Source organism: Salvelinus namaycush, chromosome 37 (genome assembly GCF_016432855.1).
Source record: "Salvelinus namaycush isolate Seneca chromosome 37, SaNama_1.0, whole genome shotgun sequence".
Classification (NCBI taxonomy): Eukaryota; Metazoa; Chordata; class Actinopteri; order Salmoniformes; family Salmonidae; genus Salvelinus; species Salvelinus namaycush.
Window position 1 is genome coordinate 27,178,430 of NC_052343.1, and position 17,500 is coordinate 27,195,929.

General features: G+C 43.0%; 1 protein-coding gene across 1 annotated transcript in view; it reads left to right on the plus strand.

The window, feature by feature from the left end:
* The window catches only part of kif13a (kinesin family member 13A), a 77,967-nt gene that overhangs the window by 22,645 nt on the left and 37,822 nt on the right, over positions 1-17,500 (plus strand). Inside the window, exons 9-18 of the mRNA XM_038976451.1 lie at positions 1,386-1,519; positions 2,580-2,666; positions 4,959-5,140; positions 10,611-10,836; positions 11,027-11,189; positions 11,452-11,595; positions 11,874-12,029; positions 13,221-13,385; positions 15,729-15,905; positions 17,218-17,369. Of these exons, the coding sequence (XP_038832379.1) occupies positions 1,386-1,519; positions 2,580-2,666; positions 4,959-5,140; positions 10,611-10,836; positions 11,027-11,189; positions 11,452-11,595; positions 11,874-12,029; positions 13,221-13,385; positions 15,729-15,905; positions 17,218-17,369 (1,586 nt within the window). The remainder of the gene's footprint in view (positions 1-1,385; positions 1,520-2,579; positions 2,667-4,958; positions 5,141-10,610; positions 10,837-11,026; positions 11,190-11,451; positions 11,596-11,873; positions 12,030-13,220; positions 13,386-15,728; positions 15,906-17,217; positions 17,370-17,500) is intronic.

Genomic DNA, 17,500 nt, shown 5'->3' on the forward strand with positions numbered 1-17,500 from the left:
TGTGTCTGTGGGGAAGTAATGGCATAATATCCCCAGTAATATAAGTGGTACATATCTGAGCCTGTGTGTCTGTGTGTCTGTGGGGAAGTAATGGCATAATATCCCCAGTAATATAAGTGGTACATATCTGAGTCTGTGTGTCTGTGGGGAAGTAATGGCATAATATCCCCAGTAATATAAGTGGTACATATCTGAGCCTGTGTGTCTGTGGGGAAGTAATGGCATAATATCCCCAGTAATATAAGTGGTACATATCTGAGCCTGTGTGTCTGTGGGGAAGTAATGACATAATATCCCCAGTAATATAAGTGGTACATATCTGAGCCTGTGTGTCAGTGGGGAAGTAATGGCATAATATCCCCAGTAATATAAGTGGTACATATCTGAGCCTGTGTGTCTGTGGGGAAGTAATGACATAATATCACCAGTAATATAAGTGGTACATATCTGAGCCTGTGTGTCTGTGTGTCTGTGTGTCTGTGGGGAAGTAATGACATAATATCCCCAGTAATATAAGTGGTACATATCTGAGCCTGTGTGTCTGTGTGTCTGTGTGTCTGTGTGTCAGTGGGGAAGTAATGGCATAATATCCCCAGTAATATAAGTGGTACATATCTGAGCCTGTGTGTCTGTGGGGAAGTAATGACATAATATCCCCAGTAATATAAGTGGTACATATCTGAGCCTGTGTGTCTGTGGGGAAGTAATGACATAATATCCCCAGTAATATAAGTGGTACATATCTGAGCCTGTGTGTCTGTGGGGAAGTAATGACATAATATCACCAGTAATATAAGTGGTACATATCTGAGCCTGTGTGTCTGTGGGGAAGTAATGACATAATATCCCCAGTAATATAAGTGGTACATATCTGAGCCTGTGTGTCTGTGGGGAACTAATGGCATAATATCCCCAGTAATATAAGTGGTACATATCTGAGCCTGTGTGTCTGTGGGGAAGTAATGACATAATATCCCCAGTAATATAAGTGGTACATATCTGAGCCTGTGTGTCTGTGTGTCTGTGGGGAAGTAATGGCATAATATCCCCAGTAATATAAGTGGTACATATCTGAGCCTGTGTGTTTGTGTGTCTGTGTGTCTGTGTGCCTGTGTGCCTGTGAGCCTGTGTGTCTGTGTGTCTCTGTGTCTGTGGGGGAAAGTGGATTGCAGTCTGTTGCGTCAGATCAGATGTCAACCTGCCATTGGATGAAGTAGGACCTGACCCACATGAATCATGGGAAATTATCATCTCTGTGTGTGTGTGTGTGTGTGTGTGTGTGTGTGTGTGTGTGTGTGTGTGTGTGTGTGTGTGTGTGTGTGTGTGTGTGTGTGTGTGTGTGTGTGTGTGTGTGTGTGTGTGTGTGTGTGTGTGTGTGTGTGTAGGAACACACGCGTGTGGGTGCAGACACCTCTCAGGACATCCAGCTCTTCGGGATTGGTATCCAGTCAGAACACTGTGTGTTGGAGATCAGCCCAGATGGGGGGGAGGTCACCCTCACCCCTATAGAGAATGCCAGGTGAGCTAATACACACACAGTATGCACACACTCAGTACGCACACACACAGTACACACACAGTACACACACACAAATACACAGTACACACACACACACGCACATGGATGAGTGAACTGGACCTGACTGGAGTTTCTCATGACCTCATAACTGAGGTATTTCTGATCTCAACCTCCTGCTTTGATATCAAACATCCTCCCTCCCTCCCCCCTCCCTCCCCCCTCCCTCCTTGCCTGCCTGCCTCCCCTCTCTCCCTCCCTCCCTCTCCCTCCCTCCCTCCCTCCTTGCCTGCCTGCCCCCCCCCCCCCTCCCCTCTCTCCCTCCCTCCCTCTCCCTCCCTCCCTCCCTCCTTGCCTGCCTGCCTCCCTCTCCCTCCCTGCCTCTCCCTCCCTCTCCCCCACCACCCGTCCCAGTAAAGGCTATCTATGAAATATGAGGATATCTCGTTGATAGTCTTTACTGTTGTTGGGTGATATGAGGATATCTCGTTGATAGTCTTTACTGTTGTTGGGTGATATGAGGATATCTCATTGATAGTCTTTACTGTTGTTGGGTGATATGAGGATATCTCATTGATAGTCTTTACTGTTGGTGGGTGATATGAGGATATCTCATTGATAGTCTTTACTGTTAATGGGTGATATGAGGATATCTCATTGATAGTCTTTACTGTTGGTGGGTGATATGAGGATATCTCATTGATAGTCTTTACTGTTGTTGGGTGATATGAGGATATCTCATTGATAGTCTTTACTGTTGTTGGGTGATATGAGGATATCTCATTGATAGTCTTTACTGTTGTTGGGTGATATGAGGATATCTCATTGATAGTCTTTACTGTTGTTGGGTGATATGAGGATATCTCATTGATAGTCTTTACTGTTGTTGGGTGATGTGAGGATATCTCATTGATAGTCTTTACTGTTGTTGGGTGATACGGGGATATTTGATGTGTTGTATTACTTTCTGTGTGGAAGAGGAGGTACAGCAGGATGGGATGTCTACTCTCCCACAACACACCTCAATATGACATCATCAGACTGTATTGCTCTGCTCCAACAGAACCTGTGTGAATGGAACCATGACTGAGTCCTTGGTCCACCTGTGGCATGGAGACCGCATATTATGGGGCAACAACCACTTCTTCAGGTGAGGAGTTTCTCTACAGAACATGAACATCTACTGGACAAAGTTAACTAGAGATTTTCCAGAAATCCTACTTGTAAATATTCCCAAAAACAGCAGGAAATCCAGAACCCTCCAATCAGGATTTCTGGAAAACCTGAGAATTTGAGGAATGTTGCTGGAATTGTTACATCCTTTAGCTGTCAGGTGGTGTAGAAGCAGGAAGTGAGTTTACATCCTGTGTGGTGTAGAAGCAGGAACTGAGTGTACATCCTGTGTGCTGTAGAAGCAGGAACTGAGTGTACATCCTGTGTGCTGTAGAAGCAGGAACTGAGTGTACATCCTGTGTGGTGTAGAGGCAGGAACTGAGTGTACATCCTGTGTGGTGTAGAAGCAGGAACTGAGTGTACATCCTGTGTGGTGTAGAAGCAGGAACTGAGTGTACATCCTGTGTGTTGTAGAAGCAGGAAGTGAGTTTACATCCTGTATGGTGTAGAAGCAGGAAGTGAGTTTACATCCTGTATGGTGTAGAAGCAGGAAGTGAGTTTACATCCTGTGTGTTGTAGAAGCAGGAACTGAGTGTACATCCTGTATGGTGTAGAAGCAGGAACTGAGTGTACATCCTGTATGGTGTAGAAGCAGGAACTGAGTGTACATCCTGTGTGTTGTAGAAGCAGGAACTGAGTGTACATCCTGTGTGCTGTAGAAGCAGGAAGTGAGTGTACATCCTGTGTGGTGTAGAAGCAGGAACTGAGTGTATATCCTATATGGTGTAGAAGCAGGAACTGAGTGTACATCCTATATGGTGTAGAAGTAGGAACTGAGTGTACATCCTGTATGGTGTAGAAGCAGGAACTGAGTGTACATCCTGTGTGCTGTAGAAGCAGGAACTGAGTGTACATCCTGTGTGTTGTAGAAGCAGGAACTGAGTGTACATCCTGTGTGTTGTAGAAGCAGGAACTGAGTGTACATCCTGTGTGTTGTAGAAGCAGGAAGTGAGTGTACATCCTGTGTGTTGTAGAAGCAGGAAGTGAGTGTACATCCTGTGTGCTGTAGAAGCAGGAACTGAGTGTTCATCCTGTGTGGTGTAGAAGCAGGAACTGAGTGTACATCCTGTGTGTTGTAGAAGCAGGAACTGAGTGTACATCCTGTGTGTTGTAGAAGCAGGAACTGAGTGTACATCCTGTGTGTTGTAGAAGCAGGAACTGAGTGTACATCCTGTGTGTTGTAGAAGCAGGAACTGAGTGTACATCCTGTGTGCTGTAGAAGCAGGAACTGAGTGTACATCCTGTGTGTTGTAGAAGCAGGAACTGAGTGTACATCCTGTGTGTTGTAGAAGCAGGAACTGAGTGTACATCCTGTGTGCTGTAGAAGCAGGAACTGAGTGTACATCCTGTGTGTTGTAGAAGCAGGAACTGAGTGTACATCCTATATGGTGTAGAAGCAGGAACTGAGTGTACATCCTGTGTGTTGTAGAAGCAGGAACTGAGTGTACATCCTGTGTGTTGTAGAAGCAGGAACTGAGTGTACATCCTGTGTGCTGTAGAAGCAGGAAGTGAGTGTACATCCTGTGTGTTGTAGAAGCAGGAACTGAGTGTACATCCTGTGTGTTGTAGAAGCAGGAACTGAGTGTACATCCTGTGTGTTGTAGAAGCAGGAACTGAATGTACATCCTGTGTGCTGTAGAAGCAGGAACTGAGTGTTCATCCTGTGTGGTGTAGAAGCAGGAACTGAGTGTACATCCTGTGTGTTGTATAAGCAGGAACTGAATGTACATCCTGTGTGCTGTAGAAGCAGGAACTGAGTGTACATCCTGTGTGTTGTAGAAGCAGGAACTGAGTGTACATCCTGTGTGCTGTAGAAGCAGGAACTGAGTGTACATCCTGTGTGTTGTAGAAGCAGGAAGTGAGTGTACATCCTGTGTGTTGTAGAAGCAGGAAGTGAGTGTACATCCTGTGTGCTGTAGAAGCAGGAACTGAGTGTACATCCTGTGTGCTGTAGAAGCAGGAACTGAGTGTACATCCTGTGTGTTGTAGAAGCAGGAACTGAGTGTACATCCTGTGTGTTGTAGAAGCAGGAAGTGAGTGTACATCCTGTGTGCTGTAGAAGCAGGAACTGAGTGTACATCCTGTATGTTGTAGAAGCAGGAAGTGAGTGTACATCCTGTGTGTTGTAGAAGCAGGAAGTGAGTGTACATCCTGTGTGTTGTAGAAGCAGGAAGTGAGTGTACATCCTGTGTGCTGTAGAAGCAGGAACTGAGTGTACATCCTGTGTGTTGTAGAAGCAGGAAGTGAGTGTACATCCTGTGTGTTGTAGGATAAACCTGCCTGGGCGGAAGCGGCGTGAGCGTCTGAAGGAGCTGGAGAGGGAACGTGCATCCCCCAGGGAGAGCTATGTAGAGGTAGACGTAGAGACAGCCAGCGAGGCCTCCTCAGAACAGGACTACAGCTATGAGTTCGCCCAGACAGAGGTCATGATGAAGACCCTGGGAAACAACGGTATGTATGATGACTTCTGGAACGCCCAAATTACAATCACTTTGCTAAACTAGGTTTTTCAGAAATCCCATTTGAAAGATTCACGGATTTCCTGCTTATTCCCTCCTGATTCCGGTAATCTTCCAACCGGGATTTCTAGAAAACGCAGGATTTTTGGGGAGGTACCTGGAATTTTGCAACACTGTATTGAACGATATACAGTGATGCGTTCGCACTGTAGGTATGAACTGCCTCAGTCCCTGAAAGCGCTCTGTGGCCTCTCCTCCTCAACCCCGACAACAGAAGTTTAATTCAGAGCCACTTGACCTGCGATGGAGGACACTAGTCCCCCTCAAGGGGAGCTGAGGGGGAAACAGCTGTCCTCTCCTCGCTCCTCTCTTTCCCTGTGATGCAACCGTTATGTCACCCACAAGCTGTCTTTTGTGTGTGTGTGTGTGTGTGTGTGTGTGTGTGTGTGTGTGTGTGTGTGTGTGTGTGTGTGTGTGTGTGTGTGTGTGTGTGTGTGTGTGTGTGTGTGTGTGTGTGTGTGTGTGTGTGTGTGTGTCATGCCCCTGTCCTGTTCACATGAGGTGGGATGACCTGCAGCCTTGCATCTGCTGTGTGGGAGAGGCTGCCATCCCACCTATTACACACTACACACTAGAGGTCAACCGATTATGATTTTTCAACGCCGATACCGATTATTGGAGGACCAAAAAAGCCGATACCAATTAATCGGCCGTTTTTTTTTTTATGTATTTGTAATAATGACAATTACAACAATACTGAATGAACACTTATTTTAACTTAATATAATACATCAATAACATCAATTTAGCCTCAAAGAAATAATGAAACAATTTGGTTTAAATAATGCAAAAACAAAGTGTTGGAGAAGCAGTGGTGGGCCGTCAGGGCCTGCAAGGCCTTCTCTGCTGGCCTAAACATCATCAGAATATAATTTTTTTTTAAATATATTTTCCCACAAATATGTATTATATTATTCCCCAGAGTAAGAGTTATACTCTTCATTTCATAGCTTTCCTCTTGGTTGCACTGCTTCCAGCCCCAGGTTGAGATTTTGAGGGCTGGTCTTTATGTTAGATCTTTTATCCAATCATATTCAGCCATCATGTGTTGCCAGGGGTCTAAAATCTGCCCTCAGGCCTTCAGAATCAACAGTGCGGGCGCTTGTAGCTTATAGTGAATGGAAATGAAAATTTAGTGTCAACCAATCAGCTTTAGAGTTGGCTATTGTACGCCTTCTGGCTGGCTCCAGTGTTACACAGGAGCCAGCTAGCAGGCGTAGTGCGTGCACGTCTTTTGATTGGATTACCAATATTGAGAGGCAGGTCCTATGGAGATCTAGGAAACTGAATTTGATAAACGAATTAATTCGCGTACTACTAAGCTGTTTTTTCAACCCACAATGGCAGAAGGAGGAGAAGATATCGATTTGGTCGAGGATATAATTATAACGCCATTCTCAAGACGAACTTTTCAAGAAAAGTTAGACATTGTAAGGAGAGGTCGCCCGACGCCACAAAGCCTGTCACAGGCGGGAAAGTGCTTCGTTCGCTCGCCACTTTCAAAGTTTCAACAACGAGCGCTGTCAATGGCTCACAGGCTCCTTGGCTCCGAGAAGCACTGCAAACTGTACTGCTGGGAATGCCTATTATTTGCAAGTGATCGATTTGGTGTTTGGAGCCACACTGGCTTTACAAACTTGAGTTGTCTAACCAAGGCAGCAACGAGACACCAAAGTACGGCTGGGCACTAACAAGCAATGGTGCTTTTGAAAACTTTTGGGGACACCGGAGTGGATCTACAGCTCAAAGAACAAACGCGCAGGGCAACGGAGCTGCACAATGAAAAGGTGAAGGGAAATATTGAAAAGACTCATTGATTGTGTCATGTTTTTGGGTAAACACTGTTTACCCAAAAATGTCAATTTGTCAATTTCAAGGTGACGCAACGCCTGGTTATACTGCGTTTCTGTCTAAATGTATAGTTTCTAGAGCCATGGCATCATAATGAGGTGGATTAATTCGGGTGGGACTGTGTAGTACCTCACTGAAGGCCCAGGCCCCAGGCCCACGGCACGCCACTGTGGAGAAGAAAGTAAAAGTGCAATATGTGCCATGTAAAAAAGCTAACGTTTAAGTTCCTTGCTCAGAACATGAGAACATATGAAAGCTGGTGGTTCCTTTTAACATGAGTCTTCAATATTCCCAGGTAAGAAGTTTTAGGTTGTAGTTATTATAGGAATTATAGGACTATTTCGCTCTATACCATTTGTATTTCATATACCTTTGACTATTGGATGTTCTTATAGGCACTTTAGTATTGCCAGTGTAACAGTATAGCTTCCGTCCCTCTCCTCGCCCCTGCCTGGGCTCGAACCAGGAACACATCGACAATAGCCACCCTCGAAGCAGTGTTACCCATGCAGAGCAAGGGGAACAACTACTCCAAGTCTCAGAGCGCGTGACGTTTGAAACGCTATTAGCACGCACCCCGCTAACTAGCTAGCCATTTCACATCGGTTACACCAGCCTAATCTCGGGAGTTGATAGGCTTGAAGTCATAAACAGCTCAATGCTTGAAGCATTGCGAAGAGCTGCTGGCAAAACGCACGAAAGTGCTGTTTGAATGAATGCTTTACGAGCCTGCTGGTGCCTACCACCGCTCAGTCAGACTGCTCTATCAAATCATAGACTTAACTATCATTTCGAAAACAAAACGTTTATTCTTTCAGTGAAATACGGAACCGTTTCGTATTTTATCTAACGGATGGCATCCATAAGTCTAAATATTGCTGTTACATTGTACAACCTTCAATGTTATGTCATAATTATGTAAAATTCTGGCAAATTAATTACGGCCTTTGTTAGGAATAAATGGACTTCACACAGTTCGCAATGAGCCAGGCGGCCCAAACTGCTGCATATACCCTGACTGCTTGCCCGGAACGCAAGAGAAATGACACAATTTTCCTAGTATGAAATACAAATGGTATAGAGAGAAATAGTCCTATAATTCCTATAATAACTACAACCTAAAACTTCTTACCTGGGAATAACTCATGTTAAAAGGAACCACCAGCTTTCATATGTTCTCATGTTCTGAGCAAGGAACTTAAACGTTAGCTTTTTTACATGGCACATATTGCACTTTTACTTTCTTCTCCAACACTTTGTTTTTGCATTATTTAAACCAAATTGAACGTGTTTCATTATTTCTTTGAGGCTAAATTGATGTTATTGATGTATTATATTAAGTTAAAATAAGTGTTCATTCAGTATTGTTGTAATTGTCATTATTACAAATACATTTTTAAAAATCGGCCGATTAATCGGTATCGGCTTTTTTGGTCCTCCAATAATCGGTATCGGCGTTGAAAAATCATAATCGGTCGACCTCTACTACACTACACTACACTACACTACACTGCACACACCACTACATTACACTGCACTACACACACCACTACATTACACTGCACTACACACACCACTACATTACACTGCACTACACACACCACTACATTACACTGCACTACACACACCACTACATTACACTGCACTACACACACCACTACATTACACTGCACTACACACACCACTACATTACACTGCACTACACACACCACTACACACACCCACCATCCACACACACCACTACACTAAACACACCACTACACTAAACTCACCACTACACTAAACTCACCACTACACTAAACTCACCACTACACTCACACCTAGTACAGACCATCTAGTACAGACCATCTGGTACAGACCATCTGATACAGACCATCTGGTACAGACCATCTGATACAGACCATCTGATACAGACCATCTGATACAGACCATCTAGTACAGACCATCTGATACAGACCATCTGATATAGACCATCTGATACAGACCATCTAGTACAGACCATCTGGTACAGACCATCTGGTACAGACCATCTGGTACAGACCATCTGATACAGACCATCTGATACAGACCATCTGGTACAGACCATCTGGTACAGACCATCTGGTACAGACCATCTGATACAGACCATCTGATACAGACCATCTGATACAGACCATCTGATACAGACCATCTGATACAGACCATCTGATACAGACCATCTGGTACAGACTATCTGGTACAGACCATCTGGTACAGACCATCTGGTACAGACCATCTGGTACAGACCATCTGATACAGACCATCTGATTCAGACCATCTGATACAGACCATCTGGTACAGACCATCTGATACAGACCATCTGATACAGACCATCTGATACAGACCATCTGATACAGACCATCTGGTACAGACCATCTGCAGAACGTGGTCCAGGGGTTAGAGAAGCAGTATGTTTTAACAGTATGGTATCTCCTATAGATCCCATGCAGAACGTGGTCCAGGTGTTAGAGAAGCAGTATGTTTTAACAGTATGGTATCTCCTATAGATCCCATGCAGAACGTGGTCCAGGTGTTAGAGAAGCAGTATGTTTTAACAGTATGGTATCTCCTATAGATCCCATGCAGAACGTGGTCCAGGTGTTAGAGAAGCAGTATGTTTTAACAGTATGGTATCTCCTATAGATCCCATGCAGAATGTGGTCCAGGTGTTAGAGAAGCAGTATGTTTTAACAGTATGGTATCTCCTATAGATCCCATGCAGAACGTGGTCCAGGGGTTAGAGAAGCAGTATGTTTTAACAGTATGGTATCTCTCCTATAGATCCCATGCAGAACGTGGTCCAGGTGTTAGAGAAGCAGTATGTTTTAACAGTATGGTATCTCCTATAGATCCCATGCAGAACGTGGTCCAGGTGTTAGAGAAGCAGTATGTTTTAACAGTATGGTATCTCTCCTATAGATCCCATGCAGAACGTGGTCCAGGGGTTAGAGAAGCAGTATGTTTTAACAGTATGGTATCTCCTATAGATCCCATGCAGAACGTGGTCCAGGTGTTAGAGAAGCAGTATGTTTTAACAGTATGGTATCTCCTATAGATCCCATGCAGAACGTGGTCCAGGGGTTAGAGAAGCAGTATGTTTTAACAGTATGGTATATCTCCTATAGATCCCATGCAGAACGTGGTCCAGGTGTTAGATAAGCAGTATTTTTTAACAGTATGGTATCTCCTATAGATCCCATGCAGAACGTGGTCCAGGTGTTAGAGAAGCAGTATGTTTTAACAGTATGGTATCTCCTATAGATCCCATGCAGAACGTGGTCCAGGTGTTAGAGAAGCAGTATGTTTTAACAGTATGGTATCTCCTATAGATCCCATGCAGAACGTGGTCCAGGTGTTAGAGAAGCAGTATGTTTTAACAGTATGGTATCTCCTATAGATCCCATGCAGAACGTGGTCCAGGTGTTAGAGAAGCAGTATGTTTTAACAGTATGGTATCTCCTATAGATCCCATGCAGAACGTGGTCCAGGTGTTAGAGAAGCAGTATGTTTTAACAGTATGGTATCTCCTATAGATCCCATGCAGAACGTGGTCCAGGTGTTAGAGAAGCAGTACCTGGAGGAGAAACGCACGGCGCTGGAGGAACAGAGGATGATGTACGAGAGAGAGCTGGAGTCACTACGGCAACAGCTGTCTCCTGAGAGGACCAATCAGCACCAGCGATCCAGCAGCGACCGCCTCACCTTCCCCACACACACACCATCACACCACAGCAAGATACGTCCCTGGACTGAGGAGAGGTGAAGGGAATACACACACACACACACACACACACACACACACACACACACACACACACACACACACACACACACACACACACACATGCTACGGCTTTGGATGCAGGAGCAATGAAGTTGTAACCAACCTGTTTGGATCACAGTCACAGGTGTGAATGGTCTCTCTGTATGTCCTCTGTGTGTGTGTCAGGGACGAGCTGTTTCGTCAGAGTCTGTCCAGGCTGAGGGAGCAGGTTGTCAAGGCCAACACCCTGGTGAGAGAGGCCAACTTCCTGGCAAAGGAAATGAACAAACTGACTGACTACCAGGTCACCCTACAGATCCCTGCAGCTAACCTCAGTGCCAACCGCAAGGTGATCAACCTCTGCATACACTTCTAATACACACACACGCATACCCACACACACACACACACACACACACACACACACACACACACACACATGTTATCAGTGATGTGTCATGTTTTGTCATCTACATACGGTACAATGAGAAAAAAGCTCAAGGAACGGTCTGATTATGTATCATTAATATGATAAACACAAAAATACTGTCATTTGTAGAACTTTGTTCAGTACATTACATCACCTTGAGAGTCAGTGTGTCTTGGTTCAGCGTGGAGCCATAGTGAGTGAACCAGCCATCCAGGTGAGGTGGAAAGGGAAGGGGACACAGGTGTGGACCATCGAGAAGCTGGAGAACAAACTAGTGGACATGAGAGACCACTACAGAGACTGGAAGGAGGGAGCTGAGGACACGGTGAGAGGAAGGGGAGAGGAGGAACGGGGAGGAGGGGAGGGGAGAGAGGGATGATGAGAGGGGGGATGGGAGGGGAGATAGAGGGATGATGAGAGGGGGGATGGGAGGGGAGATAGAGGGATGATGAGAGGGGGGATGAGAGGGGATCATGTTCCGAGGGGAGACACTGCTGGAAGTGATTGTGGGAGGGAAAAGTATTCTTTGTCAGTGATGAAGATGATAATTGGATGATGGGTGAAGTTTTCAGGTGTGTGTTTGTATCATGTTTCCCTGATCAGCATACCAAGCTGAACAACCACAAGCAGCACAGTGAGTCCTTCTATGAAGCTCAGGAGAACCACAACCTGATAGGAGTGGCCAACGTCTTTCTGGAGTGTCTTTTCCACGATATCAGACTACAGTACGCTGTTCCTATCATCAGCCAGCAGGGGGAGGTGAGAGAACAACACACACACACACCTACACAACGGAATGTATACACACACAGACACACACACACACACACACACCTACACAACGGAATGTATACACACATACACACACACACACCTACACAACGGAATGTATACACACACAGACACACACACACACACACACCTACACAACGGAATGTATACACACACACACACACACACACCTACACAACGGAATGTATACACACACACCACAGGAGGTTGGTGGAACCTTAATTGGGGAGGACTGGCTCGTGGTAATGACTGGAGTGGAATCAGTGGAATATTATCAAATACATCAAACACATGGTTTCCATTTGATTCGTTCCGGCCATTATTATGAGCCGTCCTCCCTTCAACAGCCTCCTGTGACACACACACTCAGAGGAATGCACACACACACACACACACACGCACACATCTCATTTAAGGAGGGTTAGTAATGATTAACGATGGTAGTGATACAGTGGGGTTGTGCTGTTATCAACTTCATGGTAGTACTTCGGGTCCTTGCTGGGCGGCAGGTAGCATAGCGCCGGGTTTCCCAAACTGGGTCCTGGGGCCCCCACTGGGTACACGTTCTGGTTTTTGCCCTAGCACTATATAGCTGATTCTAATAATCATAGTCGGATGATGAGTTGGTTATTTGAATCAGCTGTGTAGCGCCGGAGGGCAGGACTGAGTTTGGGAAACCCTGGCTTAATGGTTAAGAGCGTTGGGCAAGTAACCGAAAGGTCGCTGGTTCTAATCCCCGAGCTGACTAGGTGAAAAATCTGTCAATGTGCTGTTGAGCAAGACACTCAACCCTAATTGCTCCTGTAAGTCTCTCTGGATAAGAGTGTCTGCTAAGTTACTAAAGAAATGTAATTGCTTGTTCTCAATGTCTGTCTGACCACATGCTTCTACCAGGATATTGAAATGGCTTCTGGGGAACTCTTTGTACTTGGCGTTAATCTGTCTGTACTCTGCACCTGTTTAGGTCTGTACTGAGGTGTGTTGATATGCTGGGTCTGTACCCCCTTCTCTGTCTGTACTCTGCACCTGTTTAGGTCTGTACTGAGGTGTGTTGATATGCTGGGTCTGTACCCCCTTCTCTGTCTGTACTCTGTACCTGTTTAGGTCTGTACTGAGGTGTATTGATGTGCTGGGTCTGTACCCCCTGGTATGTGACAGGTAGCCGGCAGGCTCCACGTAGAGCTGATGCGTGTCAGCGGGGCGGTGCTGGAGCGGCTGGAGGGGGGAGATGACTCGTCAGAGAACTCCAGTGAGAGCAGCATCTACGATGTGATGGACAGTCAGGGAGAGATGGTCCACATGGCCAGGAAACTCACCTGCAGGGTACGTCTCATACACTACTACTGTCTGTCTGGATCCTGGAGGGTTGCTGCCATCACTGTCCTAGTGCCGTCTCCTGCCATTGTGCCTTTGAGCAAGGCACGTAACCCCCTGACTGCTCAACGGGCGTCATAGTAGAACTGTCCTCTGTTCTATCTCCTCAGTATATATAACTATTCAGTATATATAGCTGTTCAGTATATATAACTCTTCAGTATATATAACTCCTCAGTATATATAACTCCTCAGTATATATAACTCCTCAGTATATATAACTCTTCAGTATATATAGCTGTTCAGTATATATAACTCTTCAGTATATATAACTCTTCAGTATATATAACTCTTCAGTATATATAACTCTTCAGTATATATAGCTGTTCAGTATATATAACTGTCCTCTGTTCTATCTCTAACTCTTCAGTATATATAACTCTTCAGTATATATAACTCTTCAGTATATATAACTCTTCAGTATATATAACTCTTCAGTATATATAGCTGTTCAGTATATATAACTGTCCTCTGTTCTATCTCTAACTCTTCAGTATATATAACTCTTCAGTATATATAACTCTTCAGTATATATAACTCTTCAGTATATATAACTCTTCAGTATATATAACTCTTCAGTATATATAACTCTTTAGTATATATAACTCCTCAGTATATATAACTCTTCAGTATATATAACTCTTTAGTATATATAACTCCTCAGTATATATAACTATTCAGTATATATAACTCTTCAGTATATATAACTCTTTAGTATATATAACTCCTCAGTATATATAACTATTCAGTATATATAACTATTCAGTATATATAACTCCTCAGTATATATAACTCCTCAGTATATATAACTCCTCAGTATATATAACTCTTCAGTATATATAACTCTTCAGTATATATAACTCTTCAGTATATCGAACTCTTCAGTATATATAACTCCTCAGTATATATAACTCTTCAGTATATATAACTCTTCAGTATATATAACTCTTCAGTATTAATAACTATTCAGTATATATAACTCCTCAGTATATATAACTCTTCAGTATATATAACTCCTCAGTATTAATAACTATTCAGTATATATAACTCCTCAGTATATATAACTCCTCAGTATTAATAACTATTCAGTATATATAACTCCTCAGTATATATAACTCCTCAGTATTAATAACTATTCAGTATATATAACTCCTCAGTATATATAACTCTTCAGTATATATAACTCCTCAGTACATATAACTCTTCAGTATATATGGAATCTCTTCGTGTGCTATGAATATAACTCCTCAGTATATATAACTCTTCAGTATATATAACTCTTCAGTATATATAACTATTCAGTATATATAACTCTTCAGTATATATAACTCCTCAGTACATATAACTCTTCAGTATATATAACTCTTCAGTATATATAACTATTCAGTATATATAACTCCTCAGTATATATAACTCCTCAGTATATATAACTCTTCAGTATATATAACTCCTCAGTATATATAACTCCTCAGTATATATAACTCTTCAGTATATATAACTCCTCAGTACATATAACTCTTCAGTATATATAACTCTTCAGTATATATAACTCTTCAGTATATATAACTCCTCAGTATATATAACTCCTCAGTATATATAACTCCTCAGTATATATAGCTGTTCAGTATATATAACTCCTCAGTATATATAACTCTTCAGTATATATAACTATTCAGTATATATAACTCTTCAGTATATATAACTCCTCAGTACATATAACTCTTCAGTATATATAACTCTTCAGTATATATAACTATTCAGTATATATAACTCCTCAGTATATATAACTCCTCAGTATATATAACTCTTCAGTATATATAACTCCTCAGTATATATAACTATTCAGTATATATAACTCCTCAGTATATATAACTCCTCAGTATATATAACTCTTCAGTATATATAACTCCTCAGTATATATAACTCTTCAGTATATATAGCTCTTCAGTATATTTCACTCCTCAGTATATATAACTCCTCAGTATATATAGCCGCTCAGTATATATAACTCTTCAGTATATATAATTCCTCAGTATATATAACTCTTCAGTGTATATAACTCTTCAGTATATATAACTCTTCAGTGTATATAGCTGCTCAGTATATATAACTCTTCAGTATATATAACTCTTCAGTATATATAACTCTTCAGTATATATAACTCCTCAGTATATATAGCTGCTCAGTATGTGTCTGTGTGTCTTTCGGAGGATGTGGAATAAACAGGACAACAGTGGATCTGTGTAGATTGGACAATAACGTCATCTTCTTCATGGTTATTTTCTACTACAGGTGCGTATCAGGGAGGCCACAGGGCTGCCTCTCAACCTGTCCAACTTCGTCTTCTGCCAGTACACCTTCTGGGAAGGGGCGGAGCCTACGGTGGCCCCGCCCATGGTCAGCCCAGACACGCCCACCACGCCCCGCTCCCCCGACGCCCAGTTCACCGTCCGCTTCGACCACTGCAAGGTAGGGAACATAGGGTTACAACATTATGGTGACTTTCCTAAAATTCCCAGGTTTTACAGAAATCCCGATTGGAGGAATCTAGATTTCCTTCTGATTACTTCCTGATTTCGGGACTCTTCAACTGGGATTTCTGGAAATCCAATGAATTTTGGAAAAGTTATTTCACATCATCCTCTGCTGGCTGACACTGACGCTGAGGATTCTGGTTAGAATATGTCTGCATCCCAAATGGCACTCTGTTCCCTATCCAGTTGACTACTTTAGACCAGGGCCCATGTCACCATTATTCTCATGTTTCTGCTCATCGTTGATGTTTCATATAGTATCTCTGTGTGTTTAGGAGTATGTAGTCTGCTCATCGTTGATGTTTGATATAGTATCTCTGTGTGTTTAGGAGTATGTAGTATGCTCATCGTTGATGTTTGATATAGTATCTCTCTGTGTTTAGAAGTATGTGATCTGCTCATCGTTGATGTTTAATATAGTATCTCTGTGTGTTTAGGAGTATGTGATCTGCTCATCGTTGATGTTTGATATAGTATCTCTCTGTGTTTAGGAGTATGTGATCTGCTCATCGTTGATGTTTTATATAGTATCTCTCTGTGTTTAGGAGTATGTGATCTGCTCATCGTTGATGTTTGATATAGTATCTCTCTGTGTTTAGGAGTATGTGATCTGCTCATCGTTGATGTTTCATATAGTATCTCTCTGTGTTTAGGAGTATGTGATCTGCTCATCGTTGATGTTTGATATAGTATCTCTCTGTGTTTAGGAGTATGTGATCTGCTCATCGTTGATGTTTCATATAGTATCTCTCTGTGTTTAGGAGTATGTGATCTGCTCATCGTTGATGTTTCATATAGTATCTCTCTGTGTTTAGGAGTATGTGATCTGCTCATCGTTGATGTTTCATATAGTATCTCTCTGTGTTTAGGAGTATGTGATCTGCTCATCGTTGATGTTTCATATAGTATCTCTCTGTGTTTAGGAGTGTGTGATCTGCTCATCGTTGATGTTTCATATAGTATCTCTCTGTTTTTAGGAGTATGTGATCTGCTCATCGTTGATGTTTCATATAGTATCTCTCTGTGTTTAGGAGTATGTGATCTGCTCATCGTTGATGTTTCATATAGTATCTCTCTGTGTTTAGAAGTATGTGATCTGCTCATCGTTGATGTTTAATATAGTATCTCTCTGTGTTTAGGAGTATGTGATCTGCTCATCGTTGATGTATCATATAGTATCTCTCTGTGTTTAGGAGTATGTGATCTGCTCATCGTTGATGTTTGATATAGTATCTCTCTGTGTTTAGGAGTATGTGGTCCATGTGACAGAGGAGTTTTTAGAGTTCATCGCAGACGGGGCGCTGGCCATCGAGGTGTGGGGTCACCGCTGTGCCGGGAACGGACGCTCTCTCTGGGAGCTGGACGCACTGCTGGCCAAGACACGCACACTACGAGACAGGTACACACACCGTGTGTAGAGCACATACATATTGTGCGTGTATAATCTCAAGGATACATAAAGGCATGCACCACACACACACTCACCCGTCACTTGCTTGTTGTGTGTAAGTAAGGGCCTGTAAGTAAGCA